General features: G+C 36.3%; 1 protein-coding gene, 1 long non-coding RNA gene and 1 other non-coding gene across 3 annotated transcripts; 2 read left to right on the plus strand and 1 right to left on the minus strand.

Moving 5' to 3' along the window:
* LOC107198217 lies at positions 1-2434 on the plus strand. The gene is made up of 2 exons (XR_001518885.3): positions 1-301; positions 1307-2434. It is a non-coding gene; the product is annotated as an uncharacterized LOC107198217 (long non-coding RNA).
* Positions 967-1095, plus strand: LOC117243746. The gene has a single exon (XR_004495621.1). It is a non-coding gene; the product is annotated as a small nucleolar RNA SNORA47 (small nucleolar RNA).
* AGGF1 (angiogenic factor with G-patch and FHA domains 1) lies at positions 2265-25954 on the minus strand. The gene is made up of 14 exons (XM_015615028.1): positions 25766-25954; positions 24656-24752; positions 23991-24187; positions 23143-23289; positions 20963-21151; positions 11961-12312; positions 10325-10436; positions 9291-9342; positions 7269-7370; positions 6751-6916; positions 6421-6503; positions 5265-5392; positions 4179-4278; positions 2265-3362 (listed from the first exon to the last, which is right to left on the minus strand). The coding sequence occupies exons 1-14, from the start codon at positions 25949-25951 to the stop codon at positions 3162-3164; spliced, it is 2112 nt and encodes a 703-aa protein (XP_015470514.1). The 5' UTR covers positions 25952-25954; the 3' UTR covers positions 2265-3161.
* Between the last annotated feature and the right edge of the window lie 6 nt (positions 25955-25960).

Raw genomic sequence — 25960 nt, forward strand, 5'->3', positions numbered from 1 at the left:
CCCTGAGGCCGGGCAAGATGGCGGCGGGGCGGAGGCCGGCGGCGGGCGCGGAGCCGCTGCCTGCGGCGGGAGGTGTTGTCGCGCCCGGCTCGCTGCGCGGCCTCCCGGCACAGCGCAGGAACACAGACCGGCACCCCCGTTTCTTCCACCGCCCTATTAAACGAGGAGCGGCAGGAGAGGCAGCATCTGTCCTGTTTGCAGCGCTGAAATGACACCGGGACACTTGGGCGCGGACGGAGGAGAGGGGATGGTGCCCTGGTGTGCTGAATAAGGATCACTGCTACTGTAAACCCCTACGCAGGTATGTTCATCAACAGAGAGGCATTGCTGGATTAAAATAAGGTCCAGATGAAACCCGTTTAGAAATCACAAACTCGCTGAGAAAAAAGAAAATAAAAAAATCTCACGTTAAGAGGTCGCAGCACTTTGAAAAATGTCACACAGAAAAAAATTGATTGGAATGCACCTTTCAGTACATCCTTTTGGAAACCAAGATGCTGGTTTTTATCTCTCTTCCTGCTGCTGTGGATTAGTTATCTGCTGGCAGAAAGCCTCAGTCTTTCACTAAACACAACCAGCTGCAGCAGCTTTGCTCGAACAAACACTCCAGTTTCATCCTACGATATGTTTTGTAAAAGCAGTTCATGTGCAGATAGTTCAGGGCCTTGCACACAATACTGATTGCACTCCGTGTTTTTATGTGCCAGCTGTATTGTTCAGATCTTAAGATAAGAATGTACCTACTAGTCTTTATTTTAAATTTCAGAAATATGTTTGCTAAATTGGCAAAACCCACTGCAAGGACTACAGAAAATTATTTATATAAACCGATTAATTTTATCCTTAAGAACTTTAGGATTATATGTATCACTAGCAGTATTTATATATAAAGCAAACTGCTAAAACTTTGGCTGTATAAAAAAAGCAACTCTAAGTATCATAAGCTGGGAAAGGCAACAGGATGGTTGGAGGACTGAGAAGGTAAGACAGTTAAATTTTATGCTGTATCTTACTGGTTATAGCCTCCAAAATTATAAGAGTGCAATAGCAACTCATGTTCCCCTTCTGACATGAGGGAAAGCAGTACTGCATTTGCACATAAGGCTTGCACAAAATTGGTGATTTTCACCTCACTCAATTGTACTTAAAACTTTTTAGGAGGTTACTAAGGTAAAGGATGAAAAGTCATATTTAGCCAATACAAGTCTTCCTACCCAATAATTAAGGCACACAACTGCTTGATGAAGATTACTCAAACTTACTTCCAGTTGTTTTCTTAACAATCTGTGTATTTCCACTTCCCTAGGCAGCATCAAGAGAATAGGATTTGTCACACCAACACTGAACCAAGACTAAGCTTCAGCCTTTTATATGGAACTGCTGGAAGAGGAAGCTGCAGTACGGAAAGCAGTCAGTCTTGACTGCGTGACACCATGCCTCTCACAGAAGGCAAATGATGTCTTACTTCAAAAACTTCATGAAATGCAAACTTGTTGATTCACTGTTCTTAGAGCTGTTACACTTGAATAACTGGGGACAGGGAAAGTTACAATTAGTACATCAAAGTAAATCAAATTAAGATTTATAGTTTGATTTACTCTGAAGACTACAGAGGTAAAAAGAAAAAGAAGCAAAAGTATTATAGTATACAGCATTTTTTTTCTCCTACTAGCAGGAGCAGCTTTTTAGATAAATGATGAACTAAAACTTAACAAGTACAGAACAGAACTCACAGAGCAACATTTTTTCATAGCTAGAAAAAGCCACTGAAAATGTGAAGTTGCCAATAGAGGAATGCAACAGCAAAGTACATAATACAGCAATACTTGTATATTATTGTAAAAGCAATAATACATGTCTATCACTAAGTCAGTAGAAAACTAACTGCTTACAATGGCAAATAGTGACCTCATTTTAGTTAAGCTGCTCCACATATTGAGTGAAGATAATTTATTTTCACCTGTCTGCAGAAGTAAGGTGTGCTTCAAGTTGTAAGCATGGGCGTGTTTCATGATTTAAATAATAGCTCACACCTTTTGCTTTATACTGTGTGTATCTCGATTAAGACAAATGCCTGGTAACTTGTTCTGGTTTTACTCCACAGTGCTTCAAAGTTGCCTGCATGATCTGGTAGGGTGGTGAGACTACCGTGTTTCCTTGGACAAGTACCAGAACTTCAACTTGAACAAAGTGGGATTAAGTTTTACTCAATTTTAGAGGAAGACTTCAACATATGGACAAGATAGTATGAAGAAGCACACTGCTTAAATTGACAATGATTTATTGTGTTTAGGAACATTCAATAAATACCAATCTTTTAGTTTCAGTTTGGAAATCATTCCCCATCAAAAATCAGTTGTTTGTGTTGGTTTTTTTTTTTTTCTGGCATAAACTCCATTGCCAGCAATGGATGTATCAGAAAAAGAATTTAATAAATACAAACAGACAGCAGTGTTCTAAACATACCTCCCTTTTTAAAGGCATGATACAGATTTACTAAACAAATCTCACACAAGTTCTTCACAGAAGAAAATTTTGCTACAAGCTGTCTCTGAACATTGTTTTCTTCACTAATGCTGGTAGTTTTTCTTGGACAATGGTATTTTTGAACAGTAATGATGAATCATTTAAAAACAAGCATTTACCCCCTTTTCCTTTGCCAAATATATGCTAAAACCTGTAGCTAGTACTGAACTGTATGAATTTAAGAGTGGTGTGTCTCTTGTTGAGCACTTCATGGCAAACATGAAGAAACAGCAATATGGTACATTTTTACTAGGAATCTGGGGGATTCATTTTTTCATCTTGATTTTAAACCACTGTTCAGATGTTAAAGGTATCATATTTAAGTGTAACAGATGTTTTGCATAACTTTCTGTGAAGTGTAAAAAAACCAACAGAAGATTGCTGCTTGTGATGAAAATAATTTTCAAGTACTTAAATTTGAATATCCCTCTAAACTCCGTTCATATCTTATTAAAAATGTGTATAAAAGCATGAAGACTACAGAAAACAAATTAACATAACAGAGTTAATCTTGAATCCACAACTGTATTTTACATATACCCAAACTCCTGCTTTAGCAAAAGCAAAAAGAATAAAAAATAAATTCTCTCCCAACTATTTATACTCGGAATTACCTTGCTGTGTGACTAGATACTTCAGTCTACAGTCCCTCTAACCCAAGGTGTACTCTTAGGTGTATCCCTTTGTGGTTTAGGGTCTTGGAAGTTTTCAGCAAATCTCTCTCTTGCTTTATCCCAGTTCTTTTTATTCTTGCTCTGAACAAGCTGAACATCTTCAATTGAGGTTGGTCTCCTGGTTCCCAAACCTGCATGCTTCTGATGTAACTCCAGTTGGATCTGTCAAATAACATGAATAATGTTATAATTGCAAGTTAGGTATTCTAAATACTACAATTTCTGTTTTTCTAATACACGTTCCACCTCCCTCTCCCCCAGCACTTCTCTTTCATGCTCCAAAACACCTAGATCATATATGAACAGTACCAGGAAAATTATGTGTCACATCACCACCTCTGGAACTATGATCTAGAGTCCTGAATGATGTCCCTTGCCACTAACATTATTGTGAGATATACCTTACCAAGTGAGCAGCTTATGATCCCTATGCTGGCTGGTTTGACAAAACAGGGCATGGTGTGGCTCTGAGCAGCACTACTGCCAAAAGACGACACATCTCTTGTGACAAAAATGGGGCTAATGTGGCTGCCGCAGAGGCCCACAACTTGCTGGCTACAGTGACTTCCAGCTTTTCCCCTCTCAGTGCCCATCATCTAGCTTTCTGTGCTACAGCACTCTCTGAGAAAGAACTGCACCCTAAACTGATCTTCAATTCACGTCACTTAAATGATTCCAATTTTCCTCCTGACTGTGTATTCAAATATGAGATTATTAATTCAATGGCTAGAAGCTGTCTGTCCTCCTTTGCTTAGTTTTCTAATGAATACAGTGCAGTGAAGGGACAACACTACTGAGAAATTTCAAAATAACTCATTAATCAAAGAAAAAATAATTTGAGATTAGTCCTACTGAGATTATTCCTCCCAAATCAGGGTTTTGATGAATTTCAAGTGAATAGAGGCATACAATTACATACTTTTCACTACAAATACATTTCTATTATTTTTGGTTCAAACGAAAATTTGAAACACCTACCGGATCCTTCATGCCACCACCATCCTTTCCCAGACCTTCCCCCTTCTTCCATCCCATCTTCTCCAACATTTTATGTCCTTTGTTGCTGTTGCTGATTTCACTTTGAAGAAAGTTTAAGATAACTGATAAGCAAGAGTTAATATTAAGAGTATGCTTTCAAATACTGAACAACAGAAATGTGCATACATACAGAAACCAGGAATCAGTCCATTAAGAGCTATCCAGAAGATCTTTGCTACCTTTCACAAGTTCCTCCAAGAATAGCTTTGGTAAACAGGCCCCTGGTCAATATCAGCTTTCTCAAAACTCCTGAACTACTTGCATGCTTTAGGAGTTAAAAGATACATCTTGGGGAGGAGGGTATGGATTACAATACGGAAATGCTAGTACTGCTCCCAATTCATCCTACTGCACCTATTAAATCATCTCACACTTTTATTAGCACCTACAAGTTCACGATTCTTAAAAAAAAAAAATTCCCAACTACAGCTAGAGAGGCAAAGTAACAACTGAAGGAACACCAAGTGTCATTAGAGAGGTATGTAAACACATGTCCTGTGAGTGGCTGGATATTGACAGTGAGAGAAGCTGCAGGTGAGAAATCTGCATGTGTACTATTACTGTGATTGAATAGGAAAAATAACAGTTGAGCCACTTGAAAAACAGAGATGGCAGTAGTGCAGCTGGGGAGTTCTTTACATTTTTGAGTTGGTAAGGAAGTGATGTAAGTGTCCTTACTGCCACCCTTAATTCCTCACCTTCCATATAAAAATATATGGAATATACACACATATATATATACACACACACACACACACACATATATTTTTATATATAAAATACATTTTATATGGAAGGTGAGGAGTTAATAAGTAAAACCACATTAAATGGGGACTGTGAAAAGCTTAAAAATTTCTAGGTCTCCTAACACAATATATACAGGTAATTTGTAATCTAACAAACTGCATGCTAGTAACAAATTGATACCTATTTTATAAGATTCTAATTCACATTCACATTCGATACCTATTTTTTTAAGATTCACAAGAGAAAGACATGGGATACTTGCCCCCACTCCCAACTTACATATGAACAGAAGCTGAACTATCATCTCTCTGGAAGGTTCCTTCACTTCCAACGGTCTCTCTGCGTTTTCCTGCTCTGTCTTTGTACTTTGGATTTTTCACTGCCTTGTTGTCTTCATATTCTGTGTTCTTTCCAAGCAGATTAAATTGCATTAAGACAAAGAGAGCAGGGTTTAAATTCTTTATTTATGTTAACTTCCCTTTTTCTCTCCAGAAGTATGCCAGCTTCAGCCTTTTTTGTTAATTCTAAATCTTGTAACAAAACCTGCAGTCCTCACTTAGTATTTTCTTAACTTACAGACATACTTTGTAAACCACATTATTGCCAACATCACATAGCGTTGCCAAATTCAGTAAATTCTCAGAAGCTGAAAACAAAGTAACAGAATTTCTTTCACTCTTCATACCAAGGGAAGGTACATCTCTCCATATTAAGGAGAAAACCATGTAGACATGCCACTGGCTTTTTATATAAACATTTAGCCTGTTCCTCAGCAACTATTTTTTTTCAAAATAAATTACAGAATTAAGTATGTTTACAGATTCTGTATCAGTATTATTTTGGTACCTGAAGAATTTGATAGAAATGATGACATTCTGTTTTCTACATGAATACTTAGTACAAAGGCTGGAAGCAACTGCATAGTTAAAATTATCTCTACAACACAAGTAGTTTAGATACATATATATTATATTGCCTATATGTTCAGGTTGGTATTCTTCCATGGACTTAAAAACGAAAAAAAATTTCCCATTTCCTTCCATATTTTTTTCAGTTGAAAAATGAAAATTTTCATTTTTTCCGAATGAAATCTAGGACTGCAATTCAGTGAAAACTTAATCTACAGAAATACAAATATAAGTATCTTGCAAAATCTTAACTTCAAAAGGATGAGGAATCTTGTGCACTTTGAAAGGATCTTCCTTCTAATTTTCAATGGAACTTTCATGCCCTGTTACCATCATCTTTCTTTGTAGAAGTTTGTAAAGAATAAGAATTTAGGGTACAAAAGAAAAACCAGGCTAAGCTAAAGGGCATTTGAAAACTTCCCTTATTCAACTAAGTCTATGGCTTAAAATAGGAATCAAAAAGCACTAAAGAAAAGGTAAGTACCACAAGATTACAAAAGCTTAATCAACTTCTACTGCAAACTCACCTGTAAACCATATTTTACCCGTATTTGTTTTAATGCTTTTCTTCTGACCAACTCTCTCTCTTCTTTGCTAAGTGCTGGACAAACTAAAAGGAGGAACACAGAATTGAATCTGTAATTACTAATGTAACAATGTTTTGAATCGGAAGACAAATGAGAGAATTTTTGTTCTGCCATTATTGTACACAGACACATATATACCAAGAAGAAAATATATCATTATTGACAACTATTCCCAGTAGACAAGAAAATTTTATGAAAACTGAACTCATTATTATGTTTTTAAAGTAAACAGCCATAAGAAAAAATGTATCCTGTAATTATATGACTAACCAGAAGACTCTTTTTTCTTGTCCAGGCGAAGATGTGCTCTAACTTGTCCTGGTTCACATCCATCACAAGTATCACTGCCGGGGTGAATATGAAAAGAAAGCACAGTTTCGCCAATCTTCACCTCATCTCCATGTTCCAGGATGTAGGGATCACACTTTGTTTTAGGCTACAGTAAAAGAAAGTTTTCGCAGCCAAGTTAACTTCTCATGAAGGACATGAACTCTATTTCATGCACAATGCCTACAACTCGTAAGTTCAGTTTGGTTTCACAAATGTAGGCAACTGTTTAACTACAGTGGTATTTCACTCTAGCTAACTGCAACCATAGTGGATTTTTCCTAGTGTAACCAAACATTAAGTTCTCCAAGTGGTCTTAAAATCAGAAGGGAACCAAGGCAGGCATTAATGTATGAAAGAAGACATACAATGCCATTCTAAGTGATTTGTCGTAAAACATTCAAAATTACAACAAGATTAGTTTTCTGTAATTATAAACCACTAAAACAACAGGTACTCACCTGGAGAATCTGATTTCCATTAACAACTGTTCCATTCTGACTGCCTTGATCCACAAGAACATAATTTTGCAAATCGTGGTCAAAATATACTTCTGCATGAAACTGACAAACAGAAGCCTGAGTTAAATATTCTTGTTAAGTGAATACTTCACAACTTAAGTGTTGTTTAAAGGTAAGATTTCAGGATATATTTTGAGACCTTTAAAATGAGTGGCTCTGGTACTCTAAGTTTAATAAAGTATTTCACATCTTATGATTTCATTCTTGTGAAATGTAAATGAATGTGCCACAACAGCATGAGCTGACATATATAGTTAATCATGTAACTATTCTGTTCATAAGCTGATTCAGTACTGGACAACTATATTCTTCCAATGTGGCAAGTATGCTTTACTTAAAGAACTGCAAGATTCAGTAATACAGCCTTCTTAACAAACTCTTCTTCTAAATAACAGGCTTTTTGCTTGTAAGGTGTTTCATAGCACTCTCATTTAAAAAAAGATCTCATTCTGCTGCCATTCACTTGGTCTTTCGTATCTGAAATAACTCCCTAAATGCCATGCTTTTCACACAATTCACCTTCTCCTGCATCCTTAGGACACAATCAGTACCAATCTTTTGCTGTTTCTTTTATCTCCTTTCTGATATTGAGACTAATAAATGAGAGTTTCTTGTCTTCGTTACAGTTCTGTATAGGTTTTGCTCCCAAGCCCACACAGACCAGAAAAAGCACAACTCCTGGCCAAATTCATAAAGATACGCACAACCTCAAAAAAAGGGCACTGTACAAACCAAAGTACCAACTTCTCCAACCTACCAGAACTTTCAGTACAAGCAGTAAGTCTAGAGAATGTGACAATTTAGAGCAATTGTAGTTGCTGGTTTCAGTATTAAAAAAAAAAATAATTGAAGATTGGCTTGCATTTCTTACAATGAGAATGTTCCCATAATGGTGGAGACCAACTGGTTCATTCAATGGATGCTTTATTTCCTACTTCTGCTTTACAGAATATAACTAAAATGTCTTCTAAAGAGGCTAAATCTGCAGGGTGTAGTATTTTTTAAAATCTCACTTTCCACTCAAGAAAAGCAAACACCAAAGTTGACCACAGCTAAGAAGTAAGAATAGTGAGGAAAACACTATTTTTAATTTCTGCAGATATGTAATTTATTTTTTCACCTTTGACTCCTTATCTGAAAAGTGAAGTAACTTCTTATATAAACTGTCAGTACCAGTGAAGTACTAAAATGGTAACGTTACAGAAAAATAAAAGCCTTTTGGCTTATTTGCCCAGTTTCAAACACATGCCTGAAAAACTTATTAATAGCAGGGAAATATTTACTCTGGAAATTATTCACTATTCACTATATCAATATAATGGCTGACTAATGAGAACTATTGTTTAAAATAGACATAGTAAAGTGTGTTTCATGAGATACTTGCATTTACAGATTTTTTTTAACCAGTTTTTTGTTTGGATGACACAACTTTATTAATGTACAATTTTCTTCTATTAGGAGTGCTGTATTGAGGGTCTGCATTGAAGTATTTAGTAAAACAGAGCACAGAATATATAACAGTAATTTCCATTCAATCTATCATTGAAAGGAATTATGTTAATTTTTCAAACAATTTCCACAGTTGTTTGAAAAAAAAAATCCTTTTGCTCTGAGCAAAATTGCAGGGATTGCATTACTTGGTAAAGAAATTCTTACTATCTGACATGAAAATTTTATATACCATTAGTACTTAACAGGGTTTTTCCTCAAGTTCAATAACTATGAAATTAAAGACCCAAAGATTTTGAAAACACACTGTTGTTTGTGTTAATTTCCCATTAAGTAAAATAGTGTATGTTTTCCTTTTCTCTAATTTCTAGTCTGGCTAAACCCCTATCTCATTGCGAAAGTTCTTTCAAAAAATTAATACAATGTTCCAGACTTAAAACCATGAAATCTAAAGCTTCATTCATACATTTATGTCTTCTGATCTACCTTTCAGCAGACATGAACAAGAGTTACCTTACTGACTCCAACTTCAGGAATCTGAAGTGTGTGTCCAACATCTTTTTCTCTGGAAAGGCAATTTGATATACAAATCACAACAAAGTAGAAATAGGTCTTACAAGTGGCTTATCAAAGATATATTTCAGTTGAACTGTAATATCATATTTCTTTTCTAAGCTATTAGGAATTTTTGCAGATACAAGATACTGTGTTGCTGTATACACAATGTAAAGACTTGCTTCCAGTCCCTTGCATTTTTTATAATCAAAACAATGCAGTGGGAAGAAAGGATTTATGTATTAGATTCTTATACTAAAAAGCAATGCAGTTAGTATAAGACCTATATGCAAATTCAAAGCACAGCTGTCAGTTGATCTCCATATACGCGTGGACTCAACCTTTAACAGCAAATCAAAACACATCTATCTGTTAGATACAAACAGCCTTTCCAGGGTGAAGTTTTCAGTAAGCATGGAAGATTTACATCATAATTAAATTCATCATCCACAATGAGCCAGATTTAGAACGGTAAGAATGCATACAGTCAAGCACAAACCAGCGTATTATTGAAAGCAAATGAACAGAGCCAACTGAAATTTCAATGTGTGAGGAAGTCTAGGATATGCTTCCTAGAGGTCCTGAATTTCTGAGGGGCGTTCTTCCATTTCTGAAAAAAAAGAACTTCAGTGGCCTGGGGCAAATTTACTTACTTTCTAGGAAACAAGTTTTCAAAGGAGAGCTTGCAGCTATGCTGCCACTAGGGCACAGTCACAACATCAAGTTATCACTAACAAATTTTCAGGTCTGATGAGCTGCATTAACTGTGTATGTTGTGACATTATCATGACAACATGTTATGTGACCTGACTTGAATTTCTTACTGTGTAAGAAACTAACCAAACTCAGACTACCTCACAACTGCTGCAGGCTAGGAAGACAAGCATGAAGAGTAGATACAAGCCATACTAAGTGCTTTCCACAGCCTTCAAAGAGGTAGTTGCAGATATATATATATACATATATATATAAAAAAATTCACTCATTTTTACCTTCCAATTGTAGCAGGTTTCACAGCAGTGATAATATAAAGTGACCCAGTCTGTAGAACTGGTGATCTTATTACAATTACTCTGATACAAGGAGGCCAGATCTTTTCTTCATCTATAATTATATAGAAAAAAAACCACCACCATTACTACCAAAACATTACAGTTTTAACCTTATAGTCCATAGTTTTCAAAAAACAGAAAATAATTCAGCCATTACCTGGCTGAATAATATACAACTTTCATAACAAGAAAATGTGTAACAACATCTGAGAGAAAACTTTGATGAGATTATTGTTTCAAAGGCTTTCTGGTAGCCCACCAAGTATTAAAAATGTTTTCCTAATTCTGGTTTATATGTTTGTATTTCTTACAGCAGTAAAATATATACACATTCACAAAAATTATTAGTATATTGTAAATTTATGGATGATTAATTGTAACAGATTAGAAATCAATTTTACTCTGAGAAAAGGCAGCATATTTTTGTTCACCACATCACAGACCTACCACATATAGAACTTCCAATCTGACAATTTCTATGTCAAATGTACTTTTAGTGTTTTTTCTCTCTTCATCAACATGGATAAGAAAAAATAATAGACAGAACCTACAGCTGTATAAAAAAAAAAAAAACATTTTTTGCCTGATTATCCATTAAGATACTATGTTATGACAGCTGTATGAATTCTGTACCTGGGTGTACATTTGTAAAAACCATCTCCAATGACCTCAGCTAGGTGCAGACATAGATGAGAAGACACAACCTTAAAAACTACTAGGAGGAGAGAAACTGTCCCCAGTTTTTATTACTTCAGCATTACTGCAAAATTGGGTATTAAGAAAAGACAATTTAGTCTGAAAGCCTGATGGTAGGAAGCAATTTTTGTTCAGCATTAATCACCTAGAATCTGAGTAGTTAAGTAATGAAAACGTAAGAAACAAACTGGTAATAAACTGTGAGCAGGACGCAGCTACAATACAGTTTTCTATAGGTTGTATTTCATTCTGTGATTTGGAATATCCTTTGCACATACACAGTTCTGACTGGCTGTATCAAGCTTTTCATAGGTTACCTTCAGTTTTTTGCTTTTTAAGGACCTAGCAGAACTCTTTGGTTTAAAACAGTATACAGGTTTCCTGTCTGTATCAATTTCTTACAAGTTGCCACTGGAATATCCAAAAACAGTATTTCAACTAGTACTGTCTACTCCATCCTGCTTTTCACCACAGTAGATGCATCTTCCATTCAATTGTACACAATGGTTTACAAACAGTATCAAAAATACTGTATATTAACTTAATATACAGAATTACTGTGAATTACTATCCTAGAACCCCTATTTTAGCAAAAGTTTCTTTCCTCTTTTCACTTTCCTAATCAAACCAAATTTTTACAATCCCTGAAGTTTCTACACAAGCACAGATGTTATACTCAGTAATAACTTTTTATAAAACCACTATTACTTACTTTTGTGCAAGTTAAGAAAGGGAAAGAAATGTTGGCAACATACAGCACTTTGAGAAAGTACCGCAAGTCACGTGCTTTTATATATTTTTTTAAAATTATTCAAACTGGTTTTTTTAACTGTCTCCTGGAAAAATACAGTAATATCATATATAATCCACAATAATTCACCTTCATTTTCTGAGTATTCTGAATCACCAGTTTCTTCACTTGTTAATTCTTCCTCACTGTAGGTTTCACACTCAGAATCTGTAATTTCACCTTCTTCTGGTTCACTCTCTGTGTCCGCTGTTCTACTGTCATCTGTATATGCTGCAGCATCTGGTGTGCTTTTGTACAAATGTGAATTTATACCATCTGTAGAAATGGATTCTTTGGCTGTTAGACTGTTTCGTGGTTTTGTGTCCATTTTAGTCTTCTTTCTTACATTTGGAGGCTCATCTTCTTCAGTGGAACTTACTTGCTCAGTGACAAATAAGCAATTCAGACTGTTAGATGATTTCTGTTCTTCTGCGTCCAAATCCTGGAGGGGAGTTAGTTATACAATGTTACAGTCTTTATGGAATGAGCTTTTCTAAAGAATGCTATTAGCCTGGAAGTAAATTCTTCACTTAGGAAGAATTATTTTTAGAACTATTAAAAAATAGTTTAATTTCCATAAAGTTTTACACATGCAGTCAGAAGAACTTTTTACATTTCAGTAAAAATATTTTCACATCTGGTTAGATGTGACTGAGACCATCTTCTATTTGTGTGACTGCCCTCCTCTTCTAAACTTCCCCAACTCCTCTTCTAAATGTCAGTCTTTTCACACACTTTAGAAATGCTTAGAAACTTTAGAATCTTGTCCTTATTTTTAAGCTTGTACAACATCACTTTCAATATTTCCCTATTTTGCTTTCAGGACACTCACTTCTGTCCCTCTCTTACTCAATTCTTGCAACTTGCTTAGAAGGTCTTTAATTGGTCTTTGTCTCTTCCTCCTGTTTTCATCTTCTTTCTTATTACCAGAGTCCAGAATATCCAGATGCCCACTCATGCTTTAACTATGGACCTGTTCTTCCTCCTTTCAAAACCACATCTTTAACAGAGCCTTTAATCAAGATAGCAGATCAAAAGTACAAGCTTAACTTATGCTATGTGAAATAATTCCACTAAAAATCCATTTTCTACTGCAAAAATGTCTCAATTTCTTTACTGAATATCAGATTGGATCATGACAGGTTCTTCCACTTATTTCATCATCAGAAACAATAATAAAAAAAACCCCAACATTTTTAAACTGGGAAATCTAGTTTCATATTAATTTTGCTGGAGTATCTTGAAAATGTAATTCTCAATCTAGTAGCTTGACAACTATCTTAAAAAAATAAAGGGAAAAAAATAGGAAATAGACAGAAAATAACAGAAGTGGCTTTAAAAGATAAATAAAATCTCAGATTATATTACATGCCATTTTGAGTTCAGAGTAAATGCATTCAGTTGCCTTGAATTGTCTCAAATATTGAAACATAACAGGTAAAAATTACATCCTTGACTTTTTTCTGTGCGTTTACATTTCAAGGTAAGTGAAATAATGTGAATGTTAACATAATGGAAGTTATAGCACTTTCAGAATTGTAAAAACACATCAGTGGCACAGACCGTGACAAACACAAGAATTCCTCCCAGTTGCTGGATAGGACAGTGTACCTTTCAAACACCTTCAGTAAGAGAGCAGGTTCTTAGGTAAAACCAGAACTTTTTTTAAAACTGTTTTCATGCTTTAACTGAAAGACTATCAGCTTGTTCAGGATTTCTCTATAATGCACTAGCCATCTTCCCTGAATCCTTTAAGTCTTTGAATGGACAGGAACAGGATAGCAAGGTCACTGTGTAATGTTATTTTAAACAAAAAATGTGGTCATCCTGCCACAAATAAACCTACATAGTTTAGACATGTCAAACACATTAATTCCATTAGAAATACTTTTGGAAAAATCAGATTTTTCCTTTTATGAGTTATATTTTTCAGTGTATTTATCTTGTCTATATTTATGTTTGGTATGGATATTAGATTGACACTGAACATACCAAGGTGTTCTGCACTCTACTTACTTCTATAGTAGGGTAAACTAATAAAGTAGTTCAGGGTATTCTAATCTAATCTAATCTGAAAACAATGAAACTACACCATCTGTTCAAATCACAAGCAAGGCAAAACAAGACACAACTGTGATGCACTGATGCCCAAGTAGAAAGCTCCAACCACTCAACTCTTTCTCCATGAAAAAATATCTCCTGTGATATTCCATGACTTTTGGCATAATTTCAGGTATTTTAAACTAGAAAGTAAAAAGGTGCTGTTTCAAAGCCTGTCTCCTGAAGAGCAGACTCTTGGTTCTGTGTTGAAAACAGGAATTTTAAAAAACACTCTTATAAACAGACCAAGGATTCCACACATATATTCATTCAATGATTTTGCCAATATGACCATTAAGCCTCTTCTCAGCAATTTCCATATTTTTTCACAATTGCTACATTCAGCTGTTAGGAAAACAAATAAATTAAATAGCAAAGTACTGATAAAAATGCAGTCTTCACATTTAGAAAACCTTGTATGAAATCAAGGATTTCAAAATTGAATATGGATTTTGAGCACTTCATGATTTCATGGATCTGTACCAAAATGCACATCTGGACAAAGTGTATAAACATTAATCACACAGATACTGAATGAACCTTAAAGCATTTGAAACAATCTTGTGGGGCAGAAATCCTTTTCCATTATGTATGACTATGTACTCATTTTGGCTGGGGTAAAGCTAATTTAATTCACAGCGCCTAGTGTAGGGCTGTGGTTTGGATTTGTTGAAGACACGTCTGAAAACACAGTTTGTTTTTTTATTTATTGCTGAGCGGTGCTTATACAACCCAAGGCCTCTTCTGCCTCTTAGACCACTCCACCAGCAGGAAGGCTGGATGCACAAGGAGCTGGAAGCAAGACACAACCTGGTATCCCATACCACATGGCATCATGCTTACCAGTAAATGCTGGGGGAGGGACAAGGAAACAGGAGGGATGTTGAGAGTTTGGCCTTTGTCTCCATTACCTGTGCTGGACCCCTGGTTTCCTGGAGATGGCTGAACACCTGTCTGCCCAGGCTGGGAAGCAGTGAATTAGTTTCTTGCATTTTCTTTTGATTGTGCATGTGGCTGTATCTCAACCCACAAGTTTTCTACTCCTGTTCCTCCAATCCTCTCCCCAGTTGAGCTGGTGGTGGAGTGAGCAGCTGCCTAGGCTCAGTTGCTGGCTGGGGTTAAACCACGGCTGACTACCAGTACTAACACAGAACATGTGTAGCACGTATTAAAGTCTAACTAGGCAAACAGCACCTAATGCCTTGCCTCCACATAGTCATCACTTAAAAACCGGGAACTGGAGGTAAGCACAACATTCAGTAAATACTAAACTATGCAGTAAATTCTAGCAATGCACAAAATTTCTCAATGACTAACTCTTCATCCCAAACTCATGCCACAAGACACAAAGTATGCAAGTAGATGTTCATTATAACCATCTTTTACACAATATTAGGAACATACATTTTTTTTTCATTGTTGCTTTCCCCAGTACATCTTGACTGACACCAACAGTCATGAATTAGATATGGATTGACTCAATGTGATACAGGTTTGTAAAACTTTCTATCTATTGGGTATTGCCACATGATCTCTAGGATTTTTCTCACTAAGCTGAAGCTGAGAGATGTGATCAATCTGACTGGTAATAAACTATTTTTTAACTATAGAGTTGAGTTGGTTCATATTTCTGCAACTCTAACAAAGTCAGCCAAAAGTACTTTGAAATCTGGGTATTTATGTATCCCATGAAGATTAATCTTATAAGAATAACAAATCATGCTCATGCGAGTGGAATAGATAGTTTTACTTTATGAATAATATGCCACAAACTACTGATTACAATGACCTTTTGACATGCAGACTGTCCTATTTAGAAAATATATATTAGCATTATCATTGAACTGTTTTTAATGAAAAAGTCAAAGTATTTTAAGGATTTAAGCATAATTTTTGTATTACTGTTATAGAGCAAGACATTTTGTCTTTCAAAACTTCAATTTTTCTGTACTATAGCTGACCAACATCCATGTTCAAGCAATTCTTTAGCATTACCATAAATAATGAGCATGACTAGCTCAATTCTGAGAACTACACTGTTTAAACTATTTTTTTCCTAAATTTATTTTATACAAAGCATAGAAAGCATATAAAAAAAATACAACTTTTCTCATATGTGTAGCCTGTTTTTTGGTTTGCTCGAAGTTCAGAAGGTGATTTACCAGAATCACGGGTTCTCAGCACTCTTCTACAGGACTGAAGAGAACATCTTTAGCATTGACTCTCTTAATTTGTAATATTAATGTGAAGTTCAGTATTTTACTACAGAAATATTCTCAAACACTTAAAAATAGCTCTTTCAGTCAAATGACTAAGCTTTCATGTACTAAAATCATTCCACAAGTACTTCAGTTACTCCCATCCACTCTACACAATACTCAATTTTCCAGTGCAAAAAATGGAATTAAATGCCAGAAACAAAAAGCTCTTCCTACAGCACACAGGAGCCATTTTATGCACTGATGGACAGCTCTGAATTAAATAGCCCTACCTAAAGAACGAGCAGTTTCTTTAGTCCAGACTCTTTATGTTACACAGCGATGCTAAACTCTTCCCAAATATTCTAGAGTGCCATCAAAGTTTTCTTCAGATGTTACTTACACAGTACTTAAAATCTCAAATTTCAAAGCTACTTTGCAGGTGAACAGATTTTGATTAAATAGCTTTAAAAATTTATTAATTCCTTTAGGAAAAAATTTATCTAAACATCAATTACTATATTGTTGATATTCTTTTTCCTTTATTAAAAATATCAAGGTTAAAGGTAAACATCCATGGACTAACGTGTGTTTGTCTGAACTCTACCTTTACCAGAAGCTGCCAATCCAAAAGAAGAAATCTTCAGATTAGCCATGGTTTCTGTCAATTGACGTACCTAAAGATGGGATGAATATCAGCAAAAAGTAAACTACATGTGATAAAAAAAGTAAAAATCACTGCTTCAAGAGTTCTATGGGAAACACTACTAAAACCACCTTGTCTCTCCTACAGAAGTAGCTACAGTGCCTCTAAAATGGAAAAGAATATGGCAGAAGTTAATTTTGAGTACCACCCTGAAATAAAATTTACTAGGTGGTAGCTTGAAAATTAAAAAAAAAATTAAATTTAAAAACAATTTTTGGGAAAAAAAGGCATGTATCAGACCTTCCTTTCAAATTTTACTATGTACTTCTAATGACCCCAATGCAGTACGCAGAACTGCAGGATCTCTACTGTACACAGTCTATTCTTCAAACTGTACGGAAGCTCTGGATCTTAATATTGGGCCAGGGATCCTATTATCACTTATGTCACCTTTTTTTCTTTTTAAACTTTTTCAAATTTACTTATTTAAAGGCTTTCCACATACAGAAGAAAATACTGTGTTTCTCCTCCCACCTTTTTTCAGACCTACCCCTACAAAGATACCAGAACTAAACTATGTATCTAAAAGTTTCAAGGTAATCTACCAATATGACCTGCACAAGGGCTAATAATTCATCCTGGCAAAAAAGCCATCCTGATTGTCAATTAAAAGCAAGCAAGAAGAGACAGCAAACTTTGTTTCACAAGACAAAAGAAAACTATTTGTCATATAGTTTCAATTTGTGACTAAAAAAAAAAAAAAAAGGATGTCTTTAAGGAAAATTATGATCATTCCCCAGGTAATAGTAAGTACATGCTTTTCCTTCTGCTGTTTTCTTAAAATTAGAAGTGCATTCATTTTAGCTGACACTTGAGAATTTTCTTGTTTGATTATCCAGCTTGTTGAAAGTGCAGTAATATTTTAATATATTCTTTTTACCCTTTACATTCTCAGAATTGGGTTTTCTTTAAGAATGCCACAATATTTACGGACAACTCACTTGACATTTCTGTAGTGTTAAGTATCCTAATTTCCTACTAACAAATAAATACTATATGTTAGATAGCTGAGTATATGAAGTTCCTCACAACAGCTAGAAACTAAACCACAACAAAAAACCCTCCTGTAACCAGAAACAGGAAGTTAATAGATTGCTCCAGTTACAATAGTTTTTTAAATAAAAAAGGTGTTAACTTTGGTTTATACTAAGTCATTCAAAAATCACATGCATTTTTGGTAAAAACTATTGCTTACCAACACCATCTATCTAGAAATACATGGTTGATAATCCACACACATAGCTGCTAAACCTCCTTACTTCTTGTACTTGACAATTTTTAAGTGATAATAAGTATCTATAAATACTTGCTTACATTTATTCTTTTAACTGAAAAAGAGAGAAAAAATAGTTATGATTCTGTAAGAACTGCTGTCTTCCCACGCTTTACATAGATTTTCTTATAAACCACCTTAGCTTCATCCAAGAATTATAAAGTTCAGGGGGTGAACGACATGCTCCAGAAAGACACCCTGCTTTCTTAACACTAGTGGTCTACAGCCCAGGCATTAAACCAAACCCTTCTCCTACCTGCACCATCTGTAGAAAAAGAAAAACAATGAAAACCTACTTTGGTCAAGAAATGAAGCAATGCTGGGACCATTTTTCAGGCCAGCAGCACAATTTAATAATCCAATGGGAAAAGCAGTACTGATGTACTAGTCTTCAAAAGCACTGTCATACCTTTAATAATTTAAACAACATTCAGGGAAAGAAAAGAGAGAAGGCTGGGCAGTAAGTTTGAAGAAACTCATGTCAATATACAATGCTCCAACTACAAAGTCCTATTTAAAACCAGATGGTTTTAGTTATATTCTCTCATGAACTAATTAGGGCCTTTGCCAATACAAGACTAAACTGGACAACATCTATACTACCAAAAAAATACCATACATCTATGCAGCACTTGACTATGCAGCTTATAAATTAATTTTCTAATTTTACAACAGAAAAATACGATATTTTATTCTAGAAAATCTTAATCTTTTATATTAATGCAACATTGAATTTTAAAGTGATTAGTAACCATAGTACAAGAATAAAATGTTTTAACTCAGCTATATAAACTATGTCAGTAAGGTACTTTTTTCTTCTAAATACAGCAGTGCATTTACAAAGAAGTGCACTAACAAAAAGGCATTCTTTTATTTTTGAAGTTTAAAATGGAGAGTTATGTTTCACTTTGTATTATCCCTGTTTTTTTAAAAAAAGATAAAGACCACGATTACTTCTTTGACATAGATCTTCACTCCCTGTTCACAGAAGAAAAGATCTGTGCACTATAGTGTACTTTAAATGTTTTGCCTGTTACCTCGGTCAAACAAGTTATTGCACAGATAAAGCAAAGTACTCTGCTCACCATCAACAAAACACACGAGAAAAAATGGATGTTTACCTCCTACCTTGTGACTGTGGAAGTCTCACAGAAAAGATCTGTCAGCAAGACTATCTAAATAAATACTGGTAAAGCAAGCTAGAGACAAACCTCTATTTCTAGTATAATCAGATTACAGAAGCAGACTGCAATAGTATTCGAAAAAGCAGTCAACATTATATGATAGGTCAGAGCTATACATGCCTTTGAAATTTTATGAACACTCTTGTTGGTTTAGGTAACAGTTCACCACAGAACTAAAATTAAGAGACTTATTAATCAGTTTATGATAAAGACTTATTCCTATGAGCTTTTCCTGATTCTTTCCTGACATATGAAATATGACATATGAGACAGAGTTCTGTACTGACCAATGTCTTTTGAGAGTGGCAGAATGCTAATTCAGCATTTGCACAGAGCAGGCCCAGAACCTGGCTGCTGGCAAAACTGCTCTTCCATTGCATTACCTCTCTTAAGTCTAAAGAATCATTATGCTTAGTGTCTCTAGGTATCCAGATCAAGCTTTCCGAATAGAAGGGCTCACATGAAGTTTCCTCAAGCAGTAGAAATTCCTGCATTAGCCACAACTTGTTTAAAAAGTGTGTAATCAGACAACAACCACTATCCATTTGACCTAATTATACTTCTTCTTAATGTAAATAGTTTCCATTTTCAAGTCTTTCAGAAGACCTCACTACTGATAAAATTTTTTAACTGTGCACTGATGCTTCGTGACTATTAGGTACAGGTACCTGGACAGTTATGTAATTATTTCAGATTTCAATCAATCTGCATGTCTGAGGCCTGAATAATGAAACTATGTAATAGTTAAAGCAGTAGCTTTGAGGAATGTAAACCAAGAAGAACTCAAACTAGAGAAAACCATATATTCAATTTCACCTTAAAATAACAGAGCAAATTGACAGAATAGAACTCAACATCAGTAAGTGTTCATAATGGAAATGCTTCCTGAGGTTTAACAGCTGCGCTAGTACTTCTTGGTGTTTAGGAGTGAGTGATGTTTTTCAAGGCAGCACACCATATGGTATGCTTTCTTAGCACTCTGACAGTGAAAATACAGTAACCAAGTATCAATAGGAGAGCATAATATGTGAAGAAATACAACTTCAGAAACACCAATCCCAGATGATAGCAGAGACAAAAAAAAAAGTAAAATGCCAGTGGACTAAGCTCTGGAATGTACTCACAGAGAAAGAATTGTGTATGAGTGTATTTTCAAAATTTATATTTTTTTGATTCACAATGTGAATCTGAAAAAAAAAACCCAACCAAAAAAAATACCAACACCAAATCACAAGCCAAAATCACCAACTTAATACACTACCACTAACACTGAATTTCTGATGTAAATCCAGCCCACACAACACTGAATTCATTCTATTGTGCCTGCTATTCAAAAAACTTCACTGACAATCAGTTTTAGACTCTTTTACAGTTGGGTAGCAATAAAAATATACAGAAAAAGCAGTGGGATCCAAGTTAAAAGTTTCATCCTTAATCACTCAATTTGAACAATTAGTTATTGTTATTTGAACACTACACACTAGCAACCTGCTGTATATAGTTTAAATATGTTTAAATTGTTCAAAAAATAAGCATACATTCTCTGCATAAAACCAAGCCCCACAGCCTGTTGCATCATGGACAAAAGCCCAACAGATTTTGCATTTTCTCTCTGTCAGTTCTGAAGTTACCTTATACTCATCTGCACCAATCCACTCTGGTTCTTTTCTCTTCTTCCTCCCCTTTTTATCTTTGGTGTGCTTACTACCAGAGGCCTGGTAAGACTGCAGATCCACTCGTGAATGAAACTGGTATCGGCCGCTTTCCACATCACAGTAGTAATAAATTCCAGTTGCTGGGTCATAATACAGTTGGTTTTCCTTTTTAAGAAATGAAGAACAATGTTATCATTACTTCAATAAATATATTGTTCAAAGACTCATCTGATTAATAAAGAACCACACTTGAATTTTGATAACATGAAAGAACTGTGGTGGCTTCATCCTCAATGGCTAGCAGATGTCAATTCGATGGCAACCACTGTCAATTCTCCTCCTCCACAAGGCTGGGAAACAAAGCAAGACGAAAAGCTCATGGAGGGCAAGTGAGATTCGACTTGGAAATAGCTAAAATACAGCTGGACAATAAGGATCAAATTCAAAACATCTCTCCCAGTCTCTTTTTTTCACTGTTCAACTGTACCACTTCATCTGCAGCTCCTCTCCCTGTCTTCCCCCACCCAAGTGGTGCAGGGAAATGAGGAGTAGAGGGGCTGAGATCAGTTAATGAAAAGTCCATCTCTGCTGCTACTTCTCCCCTGCCCAGCAAGGGATCTTCAAGAACTGCTTCAAGCATGGGTCCTCCACAGGCCACACCTCCTACCAGGAAGACATGCTCTGAACTCCTGAATAGGCTCTCCACAGGCCAGTCCCCTAAGTAATGCCTTAGGATTTTAGCTTTTATATTTTTCATGTATTTGTAATCCTGCAATTCTTTAGTGTATAGCTCCCTATAGAGTGTTAGCTACTGCTTTCCCATTTTGGTCAGACAAAACAATTCCTCTCTAGGCCTGGGAATCAAGGACACTTGATTGTCTCAGGCCCTGAGAAATGTACACAAAAGTGAGTTGTGGGGGAGCAAGCTTGGGGTAAATGACTTCATTACCTGATGCTGTAATTGGATGATTAACCCCCAATATGCAAATGGAACAAACTTATAAAAATATGAAAACCCATGACCTGTAGTGGATTTTTTGGGTGTAGCCCCTGGGGGGCTTTGTCTGCCCTAAATGTACCTGAAGACCTTTCAATAAATATAACCACTTTTTTTTCCCTTCTTTTTGTCTGGTCTCTGCTTTTAGGTAGACAAAAAAGGCATCATAAGGATCTGCTTCTGTGTGGGATCATCCATGGACTGTACTATGAGTAGCTTCTGCATGGAACCTATGGATTCATAGCTTCATGCAAGGACATTTCCTGTAATTCAGAGGACTTACATACCAAGGAAAGATATTTTGGATAATTCTGCCATAAACTGTAATCTGTAACCCCAAACATTTATGTACAACTAAATCCACAAACTATGTCAAAATCAATGGTATCTTTTAAGACCTTAAAAGTTAGGTCCAGAAGCATCCTAAAAACAGTTGTATACCTCATGCATTTTTTACAGTTGAGTTGAACATAACACTGCAAAAAAACTCTCTGTTCTCAGTGCAGTACTGTGTATACTTACCTCTCCACAGAGTTGTACACATATACAAACACACCTCATAGAACAAAAAGAAAACTTTCACAAAAGCTATATAAAAATGTATAGCAAAAAGTAACAATTAAGAAATTCTGATCCCTCATCTTATCTTCTTCTAACACTTCTAAAAGAAGTGTTTTATTTCCTGTAGAATGAAACTACAGGACAGGTTACTATTTTTTACACAATATTACTATTGTGCTGTTACTATTCAGGTAACAGCACAAACATTTTGTGTATTTTCTCTCAACAGTCTTTTCACCAAGCAGAAGCAACTGACTTCAGGAAGATGTCCTTTTCTAAACAAGACATCTTTAAGCTCAAGCTTTTAGGTTTGAAAGTGTTACAGATGAGCTTTATAGCATAAAATTTGTACAATGCCAAGTAACTTAGAGACACCAAAAAGAATGAATTAAAATCTGAATTTGTATCTTAGCCTGCTATCTTTGACTGAAATAATTTAAAAACTGATTAACAAACTTTTAACACTATTCATCTTCAGTAACCTGTTTTTTAAAATTTAAGTTCAGCCTGGATCTTAGCTCTTTGCTCATATCAACTTTTACTAACAAAACTTTAGCAATAGACAAAAAATTCCAAGGATTTTGGAAATTATTCTTACTGAATTGTAGTAGAATCCAGTGCTATGATCATAATACAATCCTGTGTTTTCATCATAAATAAATCCAGTTTGTGAAACAGCAGCCTCTGCAGCAGCTCTCAAGCTCTCTGCCAAAGAACCTTCTGGTACCAAAGTTTCTTCTGTCTCCTGGTAACAGAAAGAAAGAAATTGGACTTTTTCAGAAGGAAAAAATCTGGCTGTAGTTTACTGGTAAGCTCCTAATGATTTCAACAGGACCAAGACTTCAGCCTGTGTCTTTCATTCTTCCCCAGGTTTACTGAAAAGTGACTCACATCAAAAATACACACAGGAAACATCTTTCAGAGCATTCCTAAGACAGATTTCTGCCCTCTGTTCCATTTCATTAGTCAGATGCTAAGGCACAAACTCAGTTAAGTGAGTGACCTAAGAGAAGGCTGGAGAGCAGGGAAGAAAACCAACCCACCACAAAATAATAAGCATCACAACCAGTGTTCTTCTCCTTATATCTTGCTTTCTTATGTCAATGGACAAAAAAATAAAAAGTACTATTTAAGAAAATCAGCATGGACATATTGGACATATTCTGCTGATAAAAAATATCCTCTTTCTAGGCTATGTAGTATACATATGCCTTTTTACAAAAACTCCCAAACTCCAAGACACAAATCTAAGAGGATGCTCCACTTGGAACATACTACAAAAAGAACTATTTTTGAAGTACAAGAATATTATCAGCACTAGACCATCACAAAAAATAATTTAGTATATTTTGTATAAAGACATTGGGACCTCAAGCATATCTTTTCGATAGTGTATTAACAGAGTACTGATTTCAAAACTGGTAAAACTCCAGACAGCCCAAAAACCTGTGAATTCTGGACAAAATTCTCCTCTTTTCCATCTTCAGTAGCTTTTGAGCTTAATGGAATATTAACAGCTGTCTCTGATTCTTCTGTGGAATTATGCTCAGTGCCTTCAGTCCCATGACTGAGCTGCATTGGTAGTTCAGATGCACAATCTTGAGTATCAGTGTGATTGTAATAATTTTCATAGTAGTAATAGTCTGTGGGGAAGAGGGGGAAGAGAAAGAAAAGTTGAAGTTGCATAAATTAGCAAGGCAGTATTTTACTAATGCAGTTTAAGGATGCCAAATCTTAAACTGGAAATTTATGCAAGTAAGTAGTCTAATGAAAAACCAAGTATTAGGTAATGCCTCTACTTTGACTTTATTCTAATCCTACTGAACAAATAATGTCTTGTTTTAATATACTTCAAAAATTTGTAAGGTGTGTATGCTTGCAACATGAGATTACTACGTAACGAATTACAAGGGCATGAATCTGCTAGTCCATGCTACATTTTATCCTGAATTAATGCCTGCAATAAACAGGAAGTGGTCTGAAAGATAACTGTCATATTACTGAATTTAATTCAGCAAAGGTTACAGACTTGAAATGTACTCTATATTATAACATTTTCAAGATAAGATATTGTTCTATATCCCCATTTAAACAGTCACCACCCTTTCTACCTGCTTGTGACCATGCAGCACAGTCTTCTGTCTGTACTTCTACGCTAGTCGTATCTTTCTCCTTTCTATTATGGATTTCTTTAGTGAGTTCTTCTACCTGAAAGGAAAACTGCACGTTAAAACCACAATATAGTGGTCTGCCATCTCAAAAAAGTCAGTCTATTCTGCATTCCATAATTCAAACAAAACATAATAGCATCCTAGGTGTTTCAAGTGATTTTGTTTGGTAGGAGACAATTTTGTATTTCAATGGTTGGCATAAAGAAACACATAATTTCTGCTCACTAAGGAGCAGAGAAACTTAATCAAGGTTACTCCTAAATGCCCACCCAGTAAAGTTGGATTTCAAGCAATGATCACTGCTCTGTAGTGATGACTGTGGCATTTATAAATCACAGAATATTCTGAGCTAGAGGGAACCACCAGGATCATTAGGTCAACCCTTGGCCCTGCACAGGACATCCCCAAGCATCACACCATGTGCCTGAGAGCATTTTCCAAACGTTCCATGAGCTCTGTCAGACTTGGTGCTGTGACCACTTCTCTGCAGAACCTCCTCCATTGCCCAAGAATCCTCTGTGTGAAGAACCTGTTTTTAGTATCCGATCTAAAACGCTCCTGACACAACTCCAGGCTGTTCCCTCGGGTTCTGCCAGAGAGGAGATCAGTGCTGTCCGTCTGCCGTCCCTCACAAGGAAGCTGTACACCACGATGAGGGTTCCCTTAAACTTCCCTCTTTTGCCATAAGCATTCACAGAGAAGTTGTGCCATTCTTTCTTTACTTCGCACTCCATTTAATAAGTTTATTTTCCACTGCTCTGTGTAATTTTTCCTTCGGAAGGCAAATCTAACCCTGTGGTAGAAACGGTACTACCATTCTCACCACCAAGCTCTGACTCAAGACCTCAAACCTGCTCTGGCCGCACGGAGGCCAGGGGAGCCCGGCGGGCTCCGGGAGCCGAGGGACCGCGTGGAACGGGCACGTCGGCTGGAGGGAACAATCGGAGCGCGGGGCGAGTGGCACCCAGCCGGGCAGTGGGGGCCGCAGGTGTTCCGTGCCGCCCGGGTGGAAGGGTCGGAGGCCGCGGTATCCGGGGTGGGGGGCCCTACCTGCCTCCTGAGCGCCTCCGCGCCCTCCCGCTCCCGGCGGTACAGGCGTTGAGTGCGCCGCAGCCGCCGCCGCACCCGCTCCAGCTGCGCGCGGCAGGCGCCCAGCTCCGCCTGCAACGCCGCCGCTGCCGCCGCCTCCTGTTCGCCCGGGTCCGCCTGGCTCTCGGCGCCCGGCTCGGAGGCCATGACCGCCCG

This window comes from Parus major, chromosome Z (assembly GCF_001522545.3).
Source record: "Parus major isolate Abel chromosome Z, Parus_major1.1, whole genome shotgun sequence".
In the NCBI taxonomy this organism is placed as follows: domain Eukaryota; kingdom Metazoa; phylum Chordata; class Aves; order Passeriformes; family Paridae; genus Parus; species Parus major.